General features: G+C 37.1%; 1 protein-coding gene across 1 annotated transcript; it reads left to right on the top strand.

The window, feature by feature from the left end:
- The first annotated feature begins 16988 nt into the window (after positions 1-16988).
- On the top strand, positions 16989-20628 carry LOC143631566 (uncharacterized). Its single transcript, XM_077100289.1, has 5 exons — positions 16989-17018; positions 17616-17721; positions 17953-19058; positions 19701-20082; positions 20162-20628. Exons 1-5 carry the CDS (start codon positions 16989-16991, stop codon positions 20626-20628), a joined length of 2091 nt encoding a protein of 696 aa, XP_076956404.1.
- The last annotated feature ends 2071 nt before the right edge of the window (positions 20629-22699 follow it).

Here is a 22699-nt window from a genome sequence, read left to right as displayed (position 1 = left end):
TTAGCATTCGTCGCTCTGATATCGAACAATCCGTTCAATTTTACTAGAGCTAATATACTATCATCTCAAGGAGAACTGCCTGATTATGCATCGTAAGAACAAGTTTCTTATGTATCCATGCTTCATCCAGTTCATTATTCAAGACTTGATTCCTGATCTCGAGAACGATCAGAATTTAGTAGATGATGTGTTAGTTTAAGAGCACATGACGGTTGACACGATGAAGCTAATGAAAACATACAATATGTAGATGGCTGAGGATCGCTCGAGGGCCAAACGTTTGATTGGTCGTCTAGAGAATCCAGATTATGTATGTCCTTCTATTCTTCTAATGACCGTTGGATCCACGATGATTCGGATTCTGAACGAGAAGAGGGACCAGGTGGAAACATTGGTGGTAATGATGATAGTAATTATGGTGAAGGTGGAAATGGTGGAAATGAGGGAGATCATACATGGCTTGAGGTTGAGGCAGCTAGCTCTACACCTGCATTACGTAAACGCAAGGATAAAGCGGTGATGAAAGAAAAACCGCTGAAACGCCATGCTACAAGAGGAGATGATGTGGAGATAGGTTCACAGATACCGAGGCCGTCAATTCAAAAAATGCTGGTGGTGTCGCCTACTGTTAGCACACCGATCATTACTCTCACGACGACGGCATCGACTGACCTGATATTTGCTTCGATTCCACAGTCGTTTCAATCTTCGATGCCAACATCTTCTTTTACATCAATTGTGGCCTCTGCAACTACAACAACGATGCAGATACAGCCTCCGGCCTTATCATTTATGAGAGTTACCCGTCCACAAGGTCCAGTGCAGCCAGTACCTCTTACTTTTCATCTTTATGGACATGTTGCTAAGTTTGATTCATCTTTATGAGAGTCAGATGGCCGTCGACTGTCAGCAACAAGATCAAATGTTGATGAATCAATGAGGGGTTTATGAAATTGAAGAATCTCATTCTTCAATTAACATGTAAAAATGATGCTTTTAAGAGAATGATGAAAAAAACAAAGACCCTGATGTTGTTGGTTCTAGTGGTTGTGAGCCGAAACAAGCTCAAGGTTCATTTGCTGCTGGTACAAGTAGTATTGGTGCTGGCGATGATCTATAGAGGGTAGTTTATCAAGATACTACCAATGTCACTCCTATCTAGTTGATCAAAGGCCACACGATACTATTTATGGATTATGAGAAGGGGATCGTTACGCGCTATGTTATTGCTAATGAGATTGAGGAGGGTGTGTTTGTGGACTTTAACTTGTCTTGTGATCAAATATCTTTATTATTGGGTTTGAATGATGAAGCGTTGGATGCTTTGGAAGGGAGAGGACATGGAGGTATTTAATGATGAGGGAGTGCAGTTTGATGCAAGTATTCCACATGGGAATACGTCATTTATTTATGAGGAAGAGGACATTAAGATTGAAGATGTGATGGAAGAGGAATATCCAGACCTTTATACGTGATCGAACTTTGATCAGGGTGTTCCATTCTTCACTGATGATCATTTTAAAGTTGCCAAAGAACATTTGGAAAAGACGACAAAGAAGAAGGGCAAAGTATCAGAAAGGGGATCGAGGTCACTGGATCCTGATGCTTAATGATGGTTTGGGACTCACAACAAATCCCAAACATTTAAGATTATTGAAGTGTATCGTTATGTTGGTAAATAGCAACATTTAAGATTCTTGGTTGTATGATTCGGATTTGAGGGTTTGCATAATTAAGTGGGAGAACGGCGTGAAGTATTTTCAATATACTATTGACGTTCTCTCATAGCCAATCGACCGTTCATTAACCGTGGTGGAAATCAACTAGCAGGATGGTTTCACCAACATCTGCTCTTTGAGGTCAACCACGGGTTTAATTTTTTCCCGCAAGTGCCATCCAGGGAATAGATCAATGAGATTGATCTTGTGCCTATAAAGACGTTTCCATAAAGTCTTTACTAGTCATTCAACATGTGGTATTACTACAATCGAATGGGTGAAGCGGTTATTGTTCATGGAACAGGTTTGAAGACGAAGTGTGTTCGTGTCATCGATTCAATGTGGCTCTGTAGGTTCCCAGCCGGATCTACATGGAATATCTCGTTCTACGTAGGTGCGGAATCCCTACGTAAGACGATACGAGCGTAGAAGACGATACACGTTAACACGATCAAACACACGTTACAATAAACAAAGACACGTTGTATTGCAACTGGAAACACGTGATTCACTGATCACCGATTACACAAACTCGTAAACTCTAATGATAACTCGTTAAAAACTCGCTACCAACTAAGCCGTAACCTAGCCTATTTAACATTCGACAACTTCGCCTAACATGTTTAGGCGAAGTTGTCCCTAACTTCGCTTATCCCACAAGTTCGCCTATATCAGCGAACTTGTGAGCTAACTTCGCTTAATACAAAATACAAATCCAACTAACTCGATTACAGAAACTAGACACTGAACTACTGACATCATGTACCAACAGACTCCCCCTTGGCAGTAGCTTCATCTTTCTATCTTCAAACACGTGTCTTGTAATCCCAAAAATCTTGTATCTTTCATCTTCAAGCATGAACGCCTTCTCGTACACAAACCGAAACAACTCTTTGATACTTCTTTGCTTATTCTTTCCAAGCAGGATTATAAAATATCTTTTTCTCGTTTAGCACCTGCAGATCAGCTTGAGACAAATTCACCAAGTGCATTGGATCATACACTCTCAGCAGCTCTTGTTCATCTTCATCCTCCATTACTGCTTCATCTGTTTCACAATCAACGTACCACCACTTCAAATCCTTGAGCACATCCTTGGGCATTTGTTTCATCGGCACTTCTTTTAGACACCGGATCGGCTTATACTTCATGATCATCCAAGGCTTTCCATCTGCTCTCATTCCTCTATCTTTATCTTCAATAAGTTTTCCTTTCTGTGGTTTTACAGCTCGAACTTCTTCTCCTTTATACTTTCCTTCCAAACAATCTTTCCAATGACCCTAGCCATGTTATCATCACTCCTGTTTATCAACCCCAACCTGGCTAAGTCCTTCACTTCACACTCAGGCAATGTATTCAATGATCTCAACAGCCTCTTGAAATACTGAACCCCATCATACCTTTTAATCACAAAGAGCCTCAACTGCTCATCATATAACCAGCATATAATCCCCTTTTTCGATTCAGCATAACCCCTGATGTTGTAACTTTTCTTGAACATAGTAGGGACCGCCGGTTTCTTAGTCTTTACAAACCACTGAGCGTAGCCTTCTTTTCATCTTGGCTTCACTTCCCATTCTGTCTCATCGCTTCCCATATCTTGACCTATATCTGCCTTATCAACTTTCGGAATCTCGTGCTCAATGTTCTCCTCAACAATCTCTCCCTCTTCAATCTCACTATCAATGACAATCTCAGCCCCTATCTTCTCTATCTCCTCCATCGGTAACACATCCTCATCACCTATAACATCATCTAACATCATCTCAGCATCCACGAACACCACCTCATCACCCCCTGAACCGCCAGCTGCACTTGTTGACTCCCCCTGAGATGTGGAAGTCCCAAGAGCTTGTTCAGTTCTTGGGATCATCGTCTCGATCATTACGCTTCTTAGTCCTCAGCTTATCACCCTTACAGCCCGTCTCCTCCTGAGATGCCAAGAACTGTTTCAAAGCATCAATTATTTTTCCATGTTCGATCAGCAGGGACGACTGTATCTGATTCTCTGCAACGAGGCGCTGAATAGCATGGGTCTGGATAAGATTTACCCTTGATTGTTCTGCCACGACCCTTTCAAGCGCTGCTATTCATTCCGAGTCGGATAAGGTTGCATCGAAATCAAACCTCAGATGTGATATATCTTGAGTGTACTGAGGAGGGATTTTCAATGTAACCGGGACCTCAGAAGTAGGCGTAAACGTAACTGCAGATGGTATCGTAACTGACAACCTTGCAGTAGCTACAACTATCGACTCAATAAATCTTGCGACGACCTCCAATGGAGTAAGAGTTGGAGATGGCAAGGACACAATCTCCGGAGTCGAGAGTGGGAATGTAGTGGGTGGTAGGCCGAATGAGGATGAGGTAGCCACCACGGGAACGTCCGTGGCGCTTGGCCTTGTAACTGGTAATGATGTCGGAACCATGGTCATTCCGGACAGTGCGGGTGGAGTGAAACGTACCACCCTCGAGCTCTCACCAGCTCCCGAACCTGCACCTGTCCGTTCCCTTCTCGATTTACGAACCAACTGATGTAAATCTTCTTCAAAATCTGAATCACTGTCATCATCGTCTCTCTTTCTCTTCCCTTGAACCCTTTCTTGTGTTACTAAAATCCGTCTCGCTTTAGCCACATCATCATCTGACGAATCAGAATCAGCCACCGTCAGAGCTGCCCTAGCCACATTCACACTAGAAACCCGTGCATCCGAGACTTGCACATTTTCTTCAGGATCAACACGCTCCATATCAAAAAATCCTTGACCGCCAAACGCTTCATCAAGGTCTACATTTTCCTCCGGTGACACAACAGGAGCAGCAGGTATAGCTTGTTGTACCTCAGGTGGTTGAGGTGCTCCAGCCTGTTGTGGTTGAGGATCTCGAAACTCGTCCCCTCGAGCTGGAACATACTCTGGGTTGATCAAGTACCCGAATAATGGAGTATGTCGAGGACAAAGCTCAGGTTTGCTTCTTGCACTCGATGATCTGCACTGAGCGAAGATCCTCTTGCTGACACTTTCCACATATCTAATTGGGCGGCGCTGAGGTAACGTGGGAGCAACATGATTCAAGATCATTTGTAGGAATCTTGGATACATAAGAAATCTCTCACGCGCCATCGCTCGTCTCTGACGATCTATCTCGTAGAATACCATCTGACTAAAGCTGTAACGCTTATTGTAAGTCAGTGCAGTCATCACCGACTGCATGGTCGTGCCCATTCCATCTGTACCAGCCTTTCTCCCCGACATACACACGATCATCACGTGCATGAGAAAGCGCCACTGGTCTAGCAAGAACCCCTTGCGTCTCTGAGTATCCCCCAAAGGACCAGAATATCCCATCCTCAGAAACGCACCATCTCGGAATGGAGCTACAAAGTCTGTAGGATCGTCTCGCGTTTCATCCCCAAACTGTAAAGCCACCCTGATCTGTTCAGACGAGAACTGAACTATCTGATTGTTAACCGTTGCACGCATAACCGGGGGCTCGACTCGACAGTCATATTCCACTGTCTACCAGAAATCTTCTATGTTTGGCAATGAGAGAGGCAGTGTTGTAGTAATAGCGTGGAAGATACGCGAGCGGAGTAGAAATGTGATGATCTCGCGGAAATCATCAACACCGCTCGCATCCGGGTCCAATGTGATGTATATGTTATGCCCCGGGAAAAACTGTCGGTTGTTGTCACCACCTTCATCTCCACCTGCACCACCTGCTCCAGCTACAGCAGCCATTTCTGCAACCAAAATAGTCTAAGTTAGAGAATCGTCAAGGCAAATCACAAGTTCGCCTGTTACCATGAGCGAAGTTGTGATTTATTCTGTATAGGCGAAGTTAGAGGTGGGGCGAAGTTGGGAACAACTTCGCCTCAACTTGAACTTCGCCTGATCAATGTTAAGTAAAAAGGGCCAGGCGAAGTTAATGATAACTTCGCCTAACCACAACTTTGCCTCATGTACTGTTACATAATTAATTATCAGGCGAAGTTAAACCTCAGGTGAAGTTAAGGATAACTTTGCCTAAATTGTAAGTTCGCCTGAATATGAATCGGCAACAGTTAGACGGCCAAACAACGTTAAGTTGGTGAATTTGGAGATTGAAGATCTTGTAAAGTATGTTTTTAAGACGATCTAGACGATCAAGTTGATTACGACCACGTAATAACAAGTTTGAAAATCGGGTGTTGAGGTTTCGGAAGACCGAGGGCACGAAACGGGCCGAAACGACGTTTGATTTACATCAATGACAGTGATTATACGATACAAAAACCCTACACACCTTTAAATCGGATTAGAACTGAGGAAAAATAACACAGATGATTCGATGCAATAAGTTCGCTTAGGGTTACAGGAAGATAAGTTCGCCGGATTTTGAAAATAATAACAAGTCTGACCTAAAATTTCCTTTATATAGGGTCAAAGTTATACAGGCGAAGTTATGGATAACTTCGCCTATTGCAGGCGAAGTTATGGATAAGTTCGCCGGTATTAAACTTTACAAAACAAACCCCTATAATTTGAACAATTTGCAATTAAGTCTTAAAACATCCTTTAAAGCGTTAAATGATACGATCAAGACCAATTAACCAGGTATTAAATCATACAACTACATAAGTAGAGAAAATTTTAAAAATAAATTACACGGGATCAAATTTCAGTCTTGACAGGGACTACCATGTTTTAGAAAAGATCCGAACAGGAATCATACTAATTACGTGACTGTCACACAGATCCATGTTCAGCTGTATTATGACATAAAGAAACAGGTTGTAAGCAGGTAAATAACTTAAAATGGTTTTCATCGCTTCTGTGATACGGGTTAGGTTCAATTAAGCTCAAAACTTAAATGGGCAACATCTCAGAGATTATGATTTCTCCTATCTATTCTCAAAGCGTATTTGGCTTTCCCCAAGTCACTTCGAGTTGACCTCGACCCGTAGTGTCTGATTAAATAGTAAGTACTCTTCGATCTTTAGACTCTTCTTCCCGTTCTCTTTCTTACATCTTGATTGAGAAGTATTAACATTATGAACTCTAGAATGTCTCAATAACACACATTTTTTTTTAAGTATTTACACAACTTCAGAGTAGTAAACAACTGCAAGTCCCGAATCTGGATCACTGCAGTTTCTTGACACGCTATCTTCACGGGAATCAGAACACTCACGGGCTCGTGTATGACTGGGTAATCGCTTTTCTGCCTATCATTCGGAAAGATATATGCGGAGACATACACAACTCTTAAGGAGTTTCCACGTAAAATCGAGGAGATTTAGTTAGTATCACTGCTACTTTTACGCACCATAAAAAGCTACCATGACATACAATGACTGTTCTAAAGTCTTTTAGGCCTAATAACTTCACTAGTTAAGCACACAGAATCAGTTTATCTATCACTTTCTAAGGTTGGATCAATTTTCTGTTAAACATAGTAAAGGAACTTCTTACAAAGTAGTAGACTTGAAAAATAATTTCATCTCCCATAAAAAATTTTTAACTTCTATCGCCCCGATCAAGTCGAAGTTTTCTGGTAAACGGCTATCCTGAAGATCCAATGGATCAGCTGGACCGACCACATACAAGTATGTGTCCCTCTAACTAAGTATGAACGACTAATTTTCAGCGAAAGAATTAAAAACACATCATAAACCGCCCCGGTCACTTTCAGTCATCTGGTTAATGGCTATCCTTATATTCTACAAGTAGAAATGAGGACCAAACATATCCGAAGATATGTCCTTCAAACTGAGGCAACCGACATAATTCTAAGCGATAGTGACTTTTTTTTTTTTTTTTTTTTAAACAAAGACAAAAAACACGGTTACTCGGGATTGATCATCCCATTCAGCTCAACAAGGTTTTGAAAACGAGTTTTGTCAAACGCTTTAGTAAACAAGTCAGCGAAATTATCTAAAGTATCAACCTTTTCGAGCACAATCAATTTCTTCTCAGCACAATCCCGTATAAAATGATGACGGATGTCAATGTGTTTAGTTTTGCTATGCTTGACGGTATTGTTAGTTACTGAGATAGCAGCAGTGTTATCTATGCAAATAGGAGTATGAGTGAAATTCAGACCATAATCGCGCAATTGCTGTTGTATCCAAAGAACCTGCTGTTCAGCAATGAAAGATGCATAGAGATGTCAATGTAGTTTTCGTACGAAGCAATGAAAGATGCATAAAGAGAAAACTGCTGTTCAGCAGATTTAACACTCTGGGCATCTTAGAGTAGTTGTTGTTAGGAACACTTGAAGAGAAACTACCCTTGGTTGTTTGAGGTTTAGAAGCATTTGTTCCACCAGCTACGAAACACACATCACCATCCATGTTGAGAGTTACATGACCTTCAAGTGTTGAGTTAGCGCCCGAGTCTCCCTTTGAGTAGTATGTAGATGATTCAGACTTCGAACTTGAACTTGAGTTAACTTTTGCACCGTACATTCCCGGATCCTGAACCTGATCAGTTGGTGTCTCTTTTCTAACCATGTTAAGTTCAAAAGTTCGTAGTTTGTTGACTGTTGTTTCCAAGTCATAGTCGACAAACTCTTTGTCTTCTCTCATCAAGACAGTGTACATCTCCCATTTCGGTGGGAGAGCATCAAGGAGTTTTTCCACGATCTCCTCTTCTTTGTAAGCAATAGAATAATTGCTGAGTTCAGTCATCAGGTGATAATATCTCGTGATGATATCATCAAGTGATTCATTCTTCAAATACTTGAACACCGAGAATTGGGTTTTGAGTAGTTTAATCTTGGATGCACGTATCCCCACATTACCTTCAAATCGGTTTTCAAGTGCTTCCCATAGCTCTCTAGCAGTTTTATACTTCCTGAAGGTGAGAAGAATCTCTTGTGGAAGAGCCATTATAATCGCAGCATGAGCTTTGCTTTCAGCCTCATACATCTTCTTTTCTTCCTCTTCCATCTTGTTGTATTTCTTAATCTGTTCACGACCTTCATACAAAGCAGTTGGTGGAATGTATCCGTCTTGAATGCACACCCACATGTTAGCATCTTGATATTTAACGTACTGCTCAAACCGATCTTTCCACGCCACAAAATCGGCACCCTTAAGCATTTTCGGTGCCTTAGTAGCTGAACCTGCTTCCACTTCCATCTTCACCAGTTCTGTAATATTTATCGAAGTCATCTTTTACGAAACGAAAACACAAAGTAACCCGAAAAATAAAAATTTTATCCTTAACAGTACTGTAGGCGAAGTTGTGGATAACTTCGCTTAAGTCTTAACTTCGCTTGAATTCTTAACTTCGCTCTCCTTTTTAAATTCGCCTGATTTGGAGAAGTTGTGGATAACTTCGCTTGAGATAAGCGAACTTGTGAGGTGGGCGAAGTTGTGGATAACTTCGCTTAACCTTATATCTTCGCCTAAACCCTACAAACAGTAGCGGCAACTTCGCCTGATGAACACGATGATTTTGCAGGTTTGATTTCTGGGTTTTGCAAGGTATGCGAAGGTGTAATGGGTTGTTTTTGATGGTGGGAGGTGAGTAGGACACAAAAACTCGGTAAGCTCGTCCCGCGAATAGTCGAACGGAACAATTTCTACACCCGCGTGATAATCCCGAACAACACAATCACGAGCAAAAGCTTTGATACCAATTGTAGGTTCCCAGCCGGATCTGCACGGAACATCTCGTTCTACGTAGGTGCGGAATCCCTACGTAAGACGATACGAGCGTAGAAGACGATACACGTTAACACGATCAAACACACGTTACAATAAACAAAGACACGTTGTATTGCAACTGGAAACACGTGATTCACTGATCACTGATTACACAAACTCGTAAACTCTAATGATAACTCGTTAAAAACTCGCTACCAACTAAGCCGTAACCTAGCCTATTTAACATTCGACAACTTCACCTAACATGTTTAGGCGAAGTTGTCCCTAACTTCGCGTATTCCACAAGTTCGCCTATATCAGCGAACTTGTGAGCTAACTTCGCTTAATACAAAATACAAATCCAACTAACTCGATTACAGACACTAGACACTAAACTACTGACATCATGTACCAACAGGCTCGTTAACTTATCCGATATCGACAACGACGCACTGTTTAAGAACGGGATACTTTTTCTAACATTGAAGATTATGACCGTGCTATGCAATTCCAACTCTTTGTTCGTGTTTTAAACGTGTTTGATCCTGCATCCATGTGGTAGTTCTACATCTGGCAGTGCTCCTCCTGAAGGTGATTTAGAGAAACAATTAGTGGTATATCATGATTCCACTAATGTGCAACCCATGAATACGCCTAAGGTATATATATGGTATTATTTGTGGATGATAGGGGGATTTTTATGAGTATGGTAGATGCGGATAGGATTGAAGATGGTGACTTTGTATAACACTCACTGACTAAAGACCAGATTGCTATCCTGCTTTATTTAAATAATGAGGATGTGGAGGAATTAGAAAAGAGAGTGGATGTGGAGGTGGAAGATAGTGATAAGGTTAGATTTGATAAGAGTGTTCCGTCTGGGAATATTTCTTATGATTTTGATTATGATGATGTGGAGGTTGAAGACGTGGCGGCTGAGAAATATCCCGATTTGTACACTCATTCTAACTCTGATAAGCGAATTCCATTCTTTATTACTGAATATTTCGAAGTATCTGAAGAACGTATGAGGAAAGAGAAGGAGAAATAGAAGGGAAAGACAAAAAAATTGGAAACCAAGACATTAACTTTTGATGGTATGTTTACACAGAACATGGTGAAGATGAAAAAGATGACCGAGCCCCAGAGATATGCTGAACGTGAAGATTATAAGCACTTAAAAGCTCGAGAATTAGCATACCAAATGAAAAAGTTCATTGCTGCAAAGACGTTTAAAGGTGATACTATATCGTCGATTTACGAGTCTGAGCTTAAAATATGTATTGTTAAATGGGTGAACGGGAATCAATATATTAAATCTATTATTAATGTGCTATCTATGTCGCGTTGGGACGTTCTTACATCAGCGTGCAAAGCATTTATGAATCGTGGGGGCAATCAGCTGGCGGATTGTTTTTATCGTCACTTGTTACACCAAGTAAAGTATAACTTTAAATTCTCCATGTCTCAAGTACCGAAAAGAAAATATATTGATGATATAGTCCAGCGATGGTACAGCGATGATATAGTCCAACGGTTGGAGGAAGCTGGTTCTTAATGTAAAGCTGTCATAGACGTTAAATAAAATCCCCATAAAGACTTTTCCACCGACTCTTTATTCGAAGTTCAAGCGATGGTACTATGATAACAAGACCAGAGAGGTAGTAATAGTATTGAGTATGGTGTTGAAGACGGGGTTTATTCTGATTATTGATCCGATGTGGCTAGTCAACTTGTCCGGGTCCGACAACGGAGTAGTATATAAGAAATGGATCAGATGGGCGAAGATGGATGATAACGAGTAAGCTTTGCAATTCAAGAGGGTTGTACATGTATGTCATGTGTTCAGGATACAAAGCTGTTTTGATTGGAAGACTAGCAAATTCTAGAGATGATGAACAAAGAGCACGAGACGAGGGGAGTTTGTTAATACATGGTTTTGCGTCTCGTATTTGTTTAATGTATTTTGTCATTTGATTAATGTATAAGGGGGTATTTTGGTAAATGTAAGTCTCATTCGTTAATGGTATAATAACGGATGAGTCTCGCATGTTTTGTACTTCATTCATTAAGCATGTTTAACGAATGCGTGTTAAAGTATATAGTCATTCGTTATGCTCTGTATAACGAATGGTTTTATGGTATTAGTAGCGAAGGAGGCTCATTCATTAGGGAGTGTCTAATGACTGTACTCATCGTCTATATATACCACGTAATTATCATTTATCTATAAAAATTCCTATTTTATCATCATCCATACTGTTACTCTACCCAAATATCCTTTCATTAAACAGAGTTACTCACACTAAAGTAATGAAGCCTAATAGTGTTTATATCTGAGACTATATCCTTAGCGTAATGAATCGTATCAATCAGATCACGGTTTCACATGTGAAATCACAATGGGAATGGTCATGGTCTTGGATATGTAGAAATTCCCCAACCATTTGGACAAAATTATTCACAAATGCCTAAAAAGAGAAGTTTACAAGAAGTAGATATTTTTTATCTATTGATTGTAGACCCAACTATTCAAAAGAAAACTAATAATAACGAAGATATGAAGAATAAAGGAAAACTTGTGGTATGTGAGATTGAATCTGAATCTAAAACCAAAACAGGTTCGAAATCAGTTCACAAAAATACCTATTATCAAAGTAATCTTGTGTTTGATGAGGGTGATGATATAGTCATCATTAAGGATGACTCTGAATCTTTTTAAGTATCATATTCTTTGAGATCCAATTTTAAAATCATATGATAAAGTTGTGAAACCTTGTGTTTAGAAACTTGTTAAAAGTGTTGATTCAGTAAAGGGTAAAAAGGGTGTCAAATGAAATCAAATTTGTAAACCAAATATTAAGTTTTATCTTGATTATATATCACAGAATCATTCATGCTGGAAATTTGTAAACCAAATATTAAGTTTTATCTTGATTATATATCAATCAGATCACGGTTTCACATGTGAAATCACAATGGGAAATATTAAGGGTCAAATGTTCTATATGATGATGAATATATACCATTAACACTTTTGAAGCTTTGAGTTTTTAATCAAGTCTATAACATTTCTAAAGCTCTTTCTTATGATTCTGATGCACCAACAATATCCATTGGGGGTGTTAAGAGATCTAAAGTTAAAACCCAATGGTCATTGAAACCAATTTTGTTAATAAAATAAAATTTTAGAATCTTTTGGTTCAGATGTGCTATAAAATTTGAGAATTGTTCAAACATTGATTTTATTAAGAAAAATAGAGCAAAAACTTATGTTTCACAACACGACCAATCTCATGGATCTTCTCTGACCGGTGGGGTCAATATATGATTTGTGCTTAAACCTATCTAATTGCATATCATAAGGATACTGAACGATTATGTCTGAGTACAAAATGGACAGTTGTATCTGCAATCATCATTGAATTATGTGCATAATATTGTTGAAATGATAGTGTAGCTTAGGACATTTTTAGTCAATATGATCCTATGTTTCAATCTTTCTAACAAAAATGTACTAGTTATTCTCTTTTATTTTTTTCCGTTGATATTTTGATAAAATTCAAAATGATTTTAACTATGGTTTTTAGCATTAATTTTGTAAAATCCAAATCCAATAATTTCTGCTTTATTTTCGATCACTGAGTTGAGATAATTCATGATTGAAGTATGTACTCACTAGTTTTTGTCAAAATTATCACTTGGTGTGAGAGAGCTTGAATGATCTTAATACGAATCATTTCGTGATTGATATTGATATTGGATCTAGTTCTTGAAATGTGTAAGGTAATTGATAGCTTAGATTGAACGAAGTGTTGTGTGAGAGGTGACTTCGGCAGAGTAACGACTCACACAGAGATAATAAAAACACTTGTTAAATTACAAGGCATGAACAACCTATATATAGAAGATGAAGTCCATTCATTACATATCCCGTAATGAATGGATTCATTCGTCTTCATTCTTTAGATAACTTAAGTAGTATAACGAATGACTCATTCTCTATACCTCATTTGTCAACATTCCATGACGAATGGTGACTAAACAATAACTACTAGGTCCTTTCGTTAAACATCCTTAACCAATGGACATATAACATAACGTATAGCATCATTCGTCAAACATCCTTAACGAATGAGCTCATAAATATAACGAATGGGACTGGTGAATTACTAAAATGCCATTTACATTAATAAAGATAAATTACATAAAAAACAAAGACCGAGACGTCCAAAACGATGTACTAACAAACTCCCCCTCGTCTCGTGCTCTCTGTCTTTATCTTAGTTGAACCGCCTCGTCTTCCAATCATCACAACTATGAACACCAAAAGCATGACAAACACGAACAATGCGTTGGAATTGCATAGCGGTGTCATAATCTTTAATGTTGGCAAAATGAATCTTGTTCTTGAACAGCAAGTCATTATCTGTTTCTGATAAGTTAACGAGCCACATCGGATCGATGACTCACACGAACTCAGTCTTCAAACCTGTTCCCAGAACAATGACTGCTTCGTCGGTACGGTTGTCATAATGCCACCTGTTGAATGACTTGTAAAGACTTTGCGGAAAAGTCTTCACATGCACTCGCTTCATCATGCGTGAAGGATTGACCTTCAACACAAGCTTTCTCAATCCAGTCCTCGAATCTATCACGTCAATATACTTTTGGGTTGGCACCTGTGGCTTGAAAAACATAAACCCATTATTGACCTCAAATAGCAGATGTTGATAAAACCATCCTTCCAATTGATTTTCACCACGATTCACAAACGGCCGATTAGCGATAGTCGGCACATCCCACCTCGGCAATGTAAGAACATCAGTAATGTATTTAAAGTACTGAATGTCGTTCTCCCGTTTAATTATGTATACTTTCAGGTCCGAATCATATAGCCACGATATATTGTCACCTTTGACGATCTTCGATGCTTTGAAGGTTGTCTTTTGATTAGCAATTGCACGAACTTTGACCTTCATTTCATTTTCCTTGTCAACGTACCTGTATGCTTCAATAATTATAGAAAGACGGGGTTTGTTACGTACCCTGAATATGCCCTCAAAAGTAGGATCCACTGAACCCCGATCCGCTTCCCGACACTTCTCTTTCTTCTTCATGGTCTTCTCTAGTTGTTCTTCAGCAGCTTGAACATGTTCATAAGTGAAGAATGGAACACCCTGATCAATATTTGAAAGTGTATATATATCAAGATATTCCTCTGCTGTGACATCTTCAACCTCGATATCCCCAGATGGAATACTCTTGTTAAAATGAATCTCCTCATCATTAATTGCTTCAACATGTTGGGTTTTAACAAGATTATCAAAGTCATATAAACCCATTTGTATGAAAAACGTAGCGGATTAATTAGTTTTAAATCTTGTAATTTAGATTAGTATAAACCCATTTTATATGTGAAACCCAATCCTTGGATCCATATACGAAATTACATGCTTGCCAAAATCAACAACCATAGGGGGTTTATGTAATACAACCTTTCAAGATGCAAGGAAGATGAAGAAGATGACAGTATGAACGGCTATACTTCAATGGAGAATAGCCTCAAGCTTGTATACCCTCCAGGCCTTCAACAAACACCTTGCTTTCTAGTATTTGATAACACTTGCACTTGGAAGACTCCTTATTCTGTAATATTCTTCTTTGCCGAATTCAAGAGAGAAGAGAAAGAGAGAGTATTCGTATGTGTGTGAGAGAGAAAGTGAGATTCGAAAATAACTCTTTAACCAACTAGATACATTGCACGTCCTTGATGTTAACAAGGAGTAATAAAGAGATGAGAGAGGGGGGAAGGGGCCGGCCCCCTTTTGGGTTCCCACCCAATTTTCACACTCTTATTATTTTGTTACTTATGTATGTTATAACACAACATAACATAGCAAGGAACATGCATTATGTGACATATCTTTCATACTTGTTATATAACCAACTTAAATTATAACATGAAATGTTTTTCTCTCAAAATATAAATTATCCATATAATTTATATATTACACAAATGCAAATATCAAGAAACCCATTTCTAAATATTCTAATTGTTGATATTTATTTGTTAGATCATATCTTAAATAAATATCATGGTGTTTGTCTAGCTTGTTATTAGTTATGACACGACTTGGATCATAACGTACTAGCCACATCAACTCTAATATGTATCTTGGGCAGATCGATTCCAAAAATTTCCCACTTGCACAAGATACATAGAAGATTGATGCAAATAGCAAATACCACCTAACAACGGTTTACTACCCATAATACGTATGACGAAGTGCCATTCAATAACATCATCCCCTTCAAGTCCCTTACTTGAAATGATTTAGGTGAATCTATCATTTATCCTTTTGCCACATAGGTCATGTCAATTCCAAAGACACAGAGTGATCATTATTTGTTGATTTAACTTAGCAGGCCTTAGGCATCTCACTCTCAACGACTAAGAGGGACAAATCCACTATTGACTACATACGTCTCTCACAATCACCTCGTACCATACCTAATCTTAGCCTTATGTACCTTCGTGTTTCAGAGTAACGAAGAACTAAGTTAAAGCATAATATTTGGTAAATATCAAGACCCAATATGTATCTCAGGTCAGAGGATACTATGATATTCGCCTTTACTCAAATTTACTTATGATCACCAATCACAAGGATTCCATGCAATAACATTTGAGGGCGGGTCAGTCCAATATTTATATCTCATAAATATCTATGAACCTTGGCAGAAAACCCTTGCTCTATATGCATACCTTATGAATATCCACGAATCTAAGTTCATAATAGTTTTGCTTCATATTTGTTCACAAAATATGAACAACTACGAACATTTAGAATAACTAATTTATTCACGGATTTAAACATGCTAAAATGGAACATAACTCAAAAGTCATAATCATAAACCATAATCATATAAATGAGTCAAAATACGAATTGTTCTGATATCCAAATACAAAATAAGATCAAAACCAATCACTTGAATATCGAAGTTCTAAGGCGCAAGTATGACTTGATTCTTCGGCCTTTCAAGGAGCTTCGTGAGTAGATCCGCAATGTTTTGATCGGTGTGAACTTTGCGAATACATATCTTTCCCTTTTCAACTTCATCCCTTATGTACACTACTACATAAAGCACTTTTAACAACGATGTTATTTATTCATTTAAAACGGTTTTATGATAATCGTTTTAAAAGGTAAGGAACCGCTATAAAATATCATAAACATAAAATTAAGTTTTACTATTTAAAACGTTTAATATTTATAAGAACAAATACAACATTCTAACTTTTTTTAAAATGGTTATTTAAAACAGTTCCCTTTTTATATAACTACAACGTTTTATTTGGGTAAAGTCATTTAAAACGATTTAAGTTGCACGCTTTATTTGGTATTATTTTAAATTTATACGTATTTTAAATTTATTTTAACATGCTTATATAAAACGTTTCCGTTGCATCGTTTTATTTGGTATACTTCTTTTAAACGGTTTAAGTTTTAGTGTTTTATTTTGTATTTTGTATTCAATTTTTGTAGGATATTTTGTATTAGTTCTTGTTAGGGTTTTATAAGTCATTCTCAAACATAAACAGCTGACATAGCCCCCTTCTCTCTGCCTCCTTTATGGGAACTCCAATATTCCAAAAACAAGAGGTAAGACTTTATTTGTTTTGTGATTTATTATTATGTAATTATGCAAATATCATATATGAAGAAGTATGAAGAGATGGATAGAACAATCAATCATCATTCTATTTTTATTTTAAAATCGTCACGTCCTTATTTTTTTTCTTTATGTTTATGATCTTTGTTAGTTGTTATTTGTTTTGTATTGAAAAATTGAATTAATTGTTTTTTTTTCTTTTTTGAAAAATTTGCTGACCAGTTTATTGTTCTTGTTCAATTTTAATTCGATCTTAAAACCTTTCGAAGCTCAACGGAATTCAAATTTTGTGTGGTTTCACTAATTTGAAGGATATTTTTAAACATTAATTCTTTCACTTGTATGGAGGAATAGGATTGTTGAAATCCCAATGGAATAGATAGTGATTTAATTCCAAATACAATTCCATTCATGGCAACCAAATATTATTTCTATGAGAATTAAATCAAAATTTCAATTTTACTCCACAACCAAACCACCCTGATATGGTATATTATTAGGTTTTTGATCCGGTCCAAAAAGTCTAGTGTTTGGTTGTAAATAATATGTGTGCCTTTATAATTGTTTTTTTTATTTAAACTTTTCAGATGGTCCGTAGTCATTGGATGTACAATATCGGACATTTTCACCCTAACTATTTGAGCGGCGTGCAAAGTTTTCTTAAGATTGCTGAAAATGACCGTGTGACAAAAGGTAATGAATCCATTCGGTGTCCTTGTATGGAATGCAAAAATTTTACGGAATTTAAGGAAGTAAAAGTTATCCAACATCATTTGATTACAAATGGCTTTATGTATAATTATACTTGGTTAAAACACGGGGAATCAATTGCTAGTCGTAGCACATCGTCGACTAATTTTGTTGGTAATAATAGTGAGCAAAACAATGATCCTTATATTAGTGATGATGATAATGAGAATTCAGATGATGATGATGATGATGAGAATTCAGTTGGTGTAGATGATGAGATTTCAGATTGTGATGATGATAATGAGAATTTTAATGGTGATGAGAATAATGATATTTCAGATGGTGAAGACGACCATTTAAATGAGAATAATGATAATTTAAAGGACATGCTCGATGATTTGGAAAATAATATTGGTGATAATGATCAAGAAAAACTCCAACAAATATTTGTTGATTCAGAAAAACCAGTATATACAGGTTGTGAGAACTTTTCTAAACATGGTGCCATGTTGAAACTATTTAACTTAAAGGCACACTACAAATGGAGCGATACAAGTTTTACAAGTTTATTAGACTTTTTGCATGCTTTGCTTCCGAAAGACAATGAGTTACCTATTTCCTTATACCAAGCTAAAAAATTGATATGTCCAATGGGTTTGAAAGTTAAAAGAATACATGCATGTCTAAATGATTGTATGCTGTTCAGAAACGAGTTTGAGAAAAGTCATAAATGTGTTACATGTGGTGCATCGAGGTACAAGTGTAAAAATGAAACCGGGGAATATGATGACGATCTTATGAAAAATAGAGCACCGGCTAAATTATTGTGGTATTTCCCCGTTATACCAAGACTTAAACGTTTATTTGCTAACGCTAATGAATCAAAATTATTGCGTTGGCACGCCGAGGAGCGTAAAGATGATGGAAAGTTAAGGCATGTGGCGGATTCACCTCAGTGGCGAAATATTAATTATAAATTTCCGGATTTTGGTGGTGAGATTAGAAATATACGGTTTGGTCTTAGTTCTGACGGTATAAATCCTTTTGGAACCATTAGTAGTCGTCATAGCACCTGGCCAGTTCTTATGTGCGTCTATAATCTTCCACAGTGGTTATGCATGAAACGAAAATACATAATGATGTCGTTGTTAATTCAGGGTCCAAAACAACCCGGTAATGACATTGATGTTTATTTATCTCCTTTGATCGATGACATGAAAACTCTATGGAATACAGGTGTAAATGTTTATGATGCTTATAAAAAGGAGAACTTTATGTTGAGAGCAATGATTTTTTGCACCACAAGTGATTTCCAGCATATGGCAATTTGTCATGATATAGTATGAAAGGGTATAAAGCATGCCCAATATGTGAAAATGAAACAAGTTTGATATGGTTAAAAAATTGCAAAAAAAATCGTGTATATGGGACATCGACGATTCTTCCGATCCATCACCGTTATCGAAGAAAAACGAAAGAGTTTAACGGAAAGACCGAGCTTAAAAACGTTAGGAGAAGTTTTGATGCATGGGAACGAGTTAAAGATATAAATATTATTTTGGTTAAAATAACTAGTGCTGATAAAGAAGTCGGCATTTGGAAAAAGAGGTCAATTTTTTGGGATTTACCTTATTGGAGAAGTCTACAGGTTCGACATTGACTAGATGTTATTGAAAAAAATGTTTGTGATAGCTTATTTGGCTTATTATTAAACATCCCTGGGAAAACTAAAGATGGGATTGAAGCCCGAAAAGACTTGGGAGAAATGGGAATACGTGAAGAGCTTGCCCCTGTTGAGAGAAACAATCGAATTTATCTGCCGCCAGCATGTTATACTATGTCAAAAGAAGAACAAAGAAAATTTTGTAAACGTTTGCATGATATTAAAGTTCCATCCAGCTATTCTGCAAACATTAAAAGGTTGGTGTCAACCAAAGAATGTAAATTACTTGGTATGAAATCTCATGATTGTCATGTTTTAGATGACGCATATGATTCCTATTGCAATTCGTGGATTATTACCAGAGAACATTCGACATACAATCACAAAACTTTGCTTGTTTTTTAACAAGATTCACACAAAGGTTATTGATCTTGAAGAGTTGGATGAATGGCAAAAGGAAATTATCATTACCCTATGTGAACTAGAGATGTACTTTCCGCCGTCCTTTTTTGATATGATGGTTCACCTAATATCACAAATCGTACAAGAAATTAAGGATTGTGGTCCTGTATTCCTACGTTATATGTACCCTTTTGAAAGGTACATGGATATATTAAAAGGTTACGTAAGAAACCGTTATCGACCTGATGCTAGTATTGTTGAAGGATATACTTCTGAAGAGGTGACTGAATTTTGCACTGGTAATGACGTCCAAACACGTATAATATAATTTAGTTATGTTAAATATAATTTACACTTTAGTAATTGATTTATTCACAGGTTACTTGGATGGTGTCAAAAGCATTGGTGTTCCGAAATCTCGTCATTCGGGGCGGCTTGCAGGCGTGGGGGTAACGTCCGGTATGAGAATAATCTACCCAACTCATGCGAATCTACAACTTGCACATTTTGTTGTATTACAACATATGACATGTATGACTCCATATATTGATGAACACATGGAAGAGTTACGGTCGACATATTTACATAAGACAGATTTAGAGTATAAAAAGAAACACAACGAAGAGTTTTCTCAGTGGATCAAAAATAATGTGGAGGAAAAGTATGGCGAAACAGATTTTAATAAAGTTGTGGAAAAGTTGGGTCAAGGACCGGATTTTCTAGTAAAATCTTACCAAGGGTATGACATTAACGGTTATACTTATTACACTAAAAATAAGGATGATAAAAGTGCAACCCAAAATTGCGGAGTTACATTAATAGCCTCAACTACAGAATTATTTTGAGGTCATAATTGGTGGTTTATTAATCAAATAACGCTGCTGCGTTTACGGTCAAATTGCACCATTATTATTCGGTTTTGGTGCTAGAATTACCAATTTAACGAGTTAAACGAGCTGTTATGTTTGCTGTCCGAAATGTATGTTTTCCGAGATTCTTTTGAGGTCTAATAGGTGGTTTATTAGTCAAATAACGCTGCTGCGTTTACGGTCAAATTGCACAATTTTTAGTCGGTTTTGGTGCTAGAATTACCAATTTAACGAGTTAAACGAGCTGTTATGTTTGCTGTCCGAAATGTATGTTTTCCGAGATTATTTTGAGGTCATAATAGGTGGTTTATTAATCAAATAACGCTGCTGCGTTTACGGTCAATTTGCACAATTATTAGTTGGTTTTGGTGCTAGAATTACCAATTTAACGAGTTAAACGAGCTGTTATGTTTGTTGTCCGAAATGTATGTTTTCCAAGATTCTTTTGAGGTCTAATAGCTGGTTTATTAGTCAAATAACGCTGCTGCGTTAACGGTCAAATTGCACAATACATAAACCCAAGTAACCCAATACATAAAAATGGGTTCGAATCATCATAACACCCAATGCAGGGGATGGTTAACAACACCTAAAGCAGGCTACAAAAAAAGAAGTTTTTATGTTATTAAAAAACCTTAGTAGTTTTTTTTACCTCCATCTAGGCATGCTTCGGATTTATTTGTCGTGCTCATGTTCCGCTTATAAGTAATTTTTCATTCTCGAGCTCAACTTGTTTATTATTAAATATATAACATATTATATACTTTTATCAAATTATATCTATTATACTAACTATCAACTTATACATATAATATAAAAAAATTAAATATGTAAGCTTAACAATTATAAAAAGAAAAGATGATGAATTTGAATCTAAATGTATCACGATCTGGATATCATAATGTATATGTAATATATACACATACTAAATATAATATAACTATGTTTCTTTGTTACACTAATTATTTTAGGCGGGTTTAACCCAAAAAAATAAAAATTTCACCGCCAGAAAATTAGGTTTTCTACTAAATAAACATAGCAGTTACTTTTACCTCTTCATAGTTTTTTCCCATGCCAGTTACTCTGTTTCCTCCTAACTCATCAGCCATATTTCCCTCTGTTTCTCGCCATCAGGTATTCAAATATTATAGCCATAGCTTTAACTGAGTTTCAATTGATTATTATAGCCATCAGGTATTCAAATATTATCAACTCTGTCCTCCACATTAATTTTTTACAACTCAATCAATATGTATGCATATCCATTTATTTTGTTTGTGTTTCCATTTAAACTATGTTATAAAAATCGGTCCAGCCGATGTGAAGAGCGGGTATAAAATACTAGTTTTCTGATAATGTGAGCATGAAGTTGGGGATGGAAACTGGCTTGGAATTCTTAGAATGCTCCAAAGGTTAGGGGTGTTAATCGAGTAAGCCCGATCAGGTTTTGCAAATGAAAAACTAACACGCAACCGAACCTATTAAGGTTCGGATTTGGCAGGTCCAGGTTAACCGGGTTTCGGGTTGGTCGGGTTAATCGGATATTTTGAGATTAAAATTTATTATACCTAACTGGGATAACCCAATATCTTTTTTGAAATCTATCTATTAATAAATTACATAACAAATGGAAAATGTGTCGAGCCCGAGTTCAAGATTGAAAAACAACTCTCAAGTCGAGCTCGAAAACAAGCCGAAGTTGAGCTTTGGCTTGACTCAACTCATTTACACCATAACTCGCAGCTCACCTTTTTGTTTTTACTATAATACTTGTTAAGTTTAATATTTGGTTTCCATTGTTGAAATATATTATCTTATTTGCATTTTCGTGAAAAGAAATAAGATACAATGTTATATAGTTTATATGTATTATTGAAGTTGAAATTATTCTCTCCATTAAAACAAATATGTGACTTAAAAGTCAATAGCATGGTTATGTTAATAAAACCTATAACTGAATGATGATTAACCTGTGATTTTTTTTTCTTCTCTTTTTTATGTTTAGTAAATATGTCTAGTAAGCGTAAGCGAGGACCTGCAAAATGTA

This window comes from Bidens hawaiensis, unplaced genomic scaffold (genome assembly GCF_021521415.1).
Source record: "Bidens hawaiensis isolate Kalapana, Puna unplaced genomic scaffold, B.hawaiensis_p1.1 tig00006092_1, whole genome shotgun sequence".
Taxonomy (NCBI): Eukaryota; Viridiplantae; Streptophyta; class Magnoliopsida; order Asterales; family Asteraceae; genus Bidens; species Bidens hawaiensis.
Note: the sequence above shows the minus strand (reverse complement) of the source record. Positions and strands in the feature narration are given on the sequence as shown.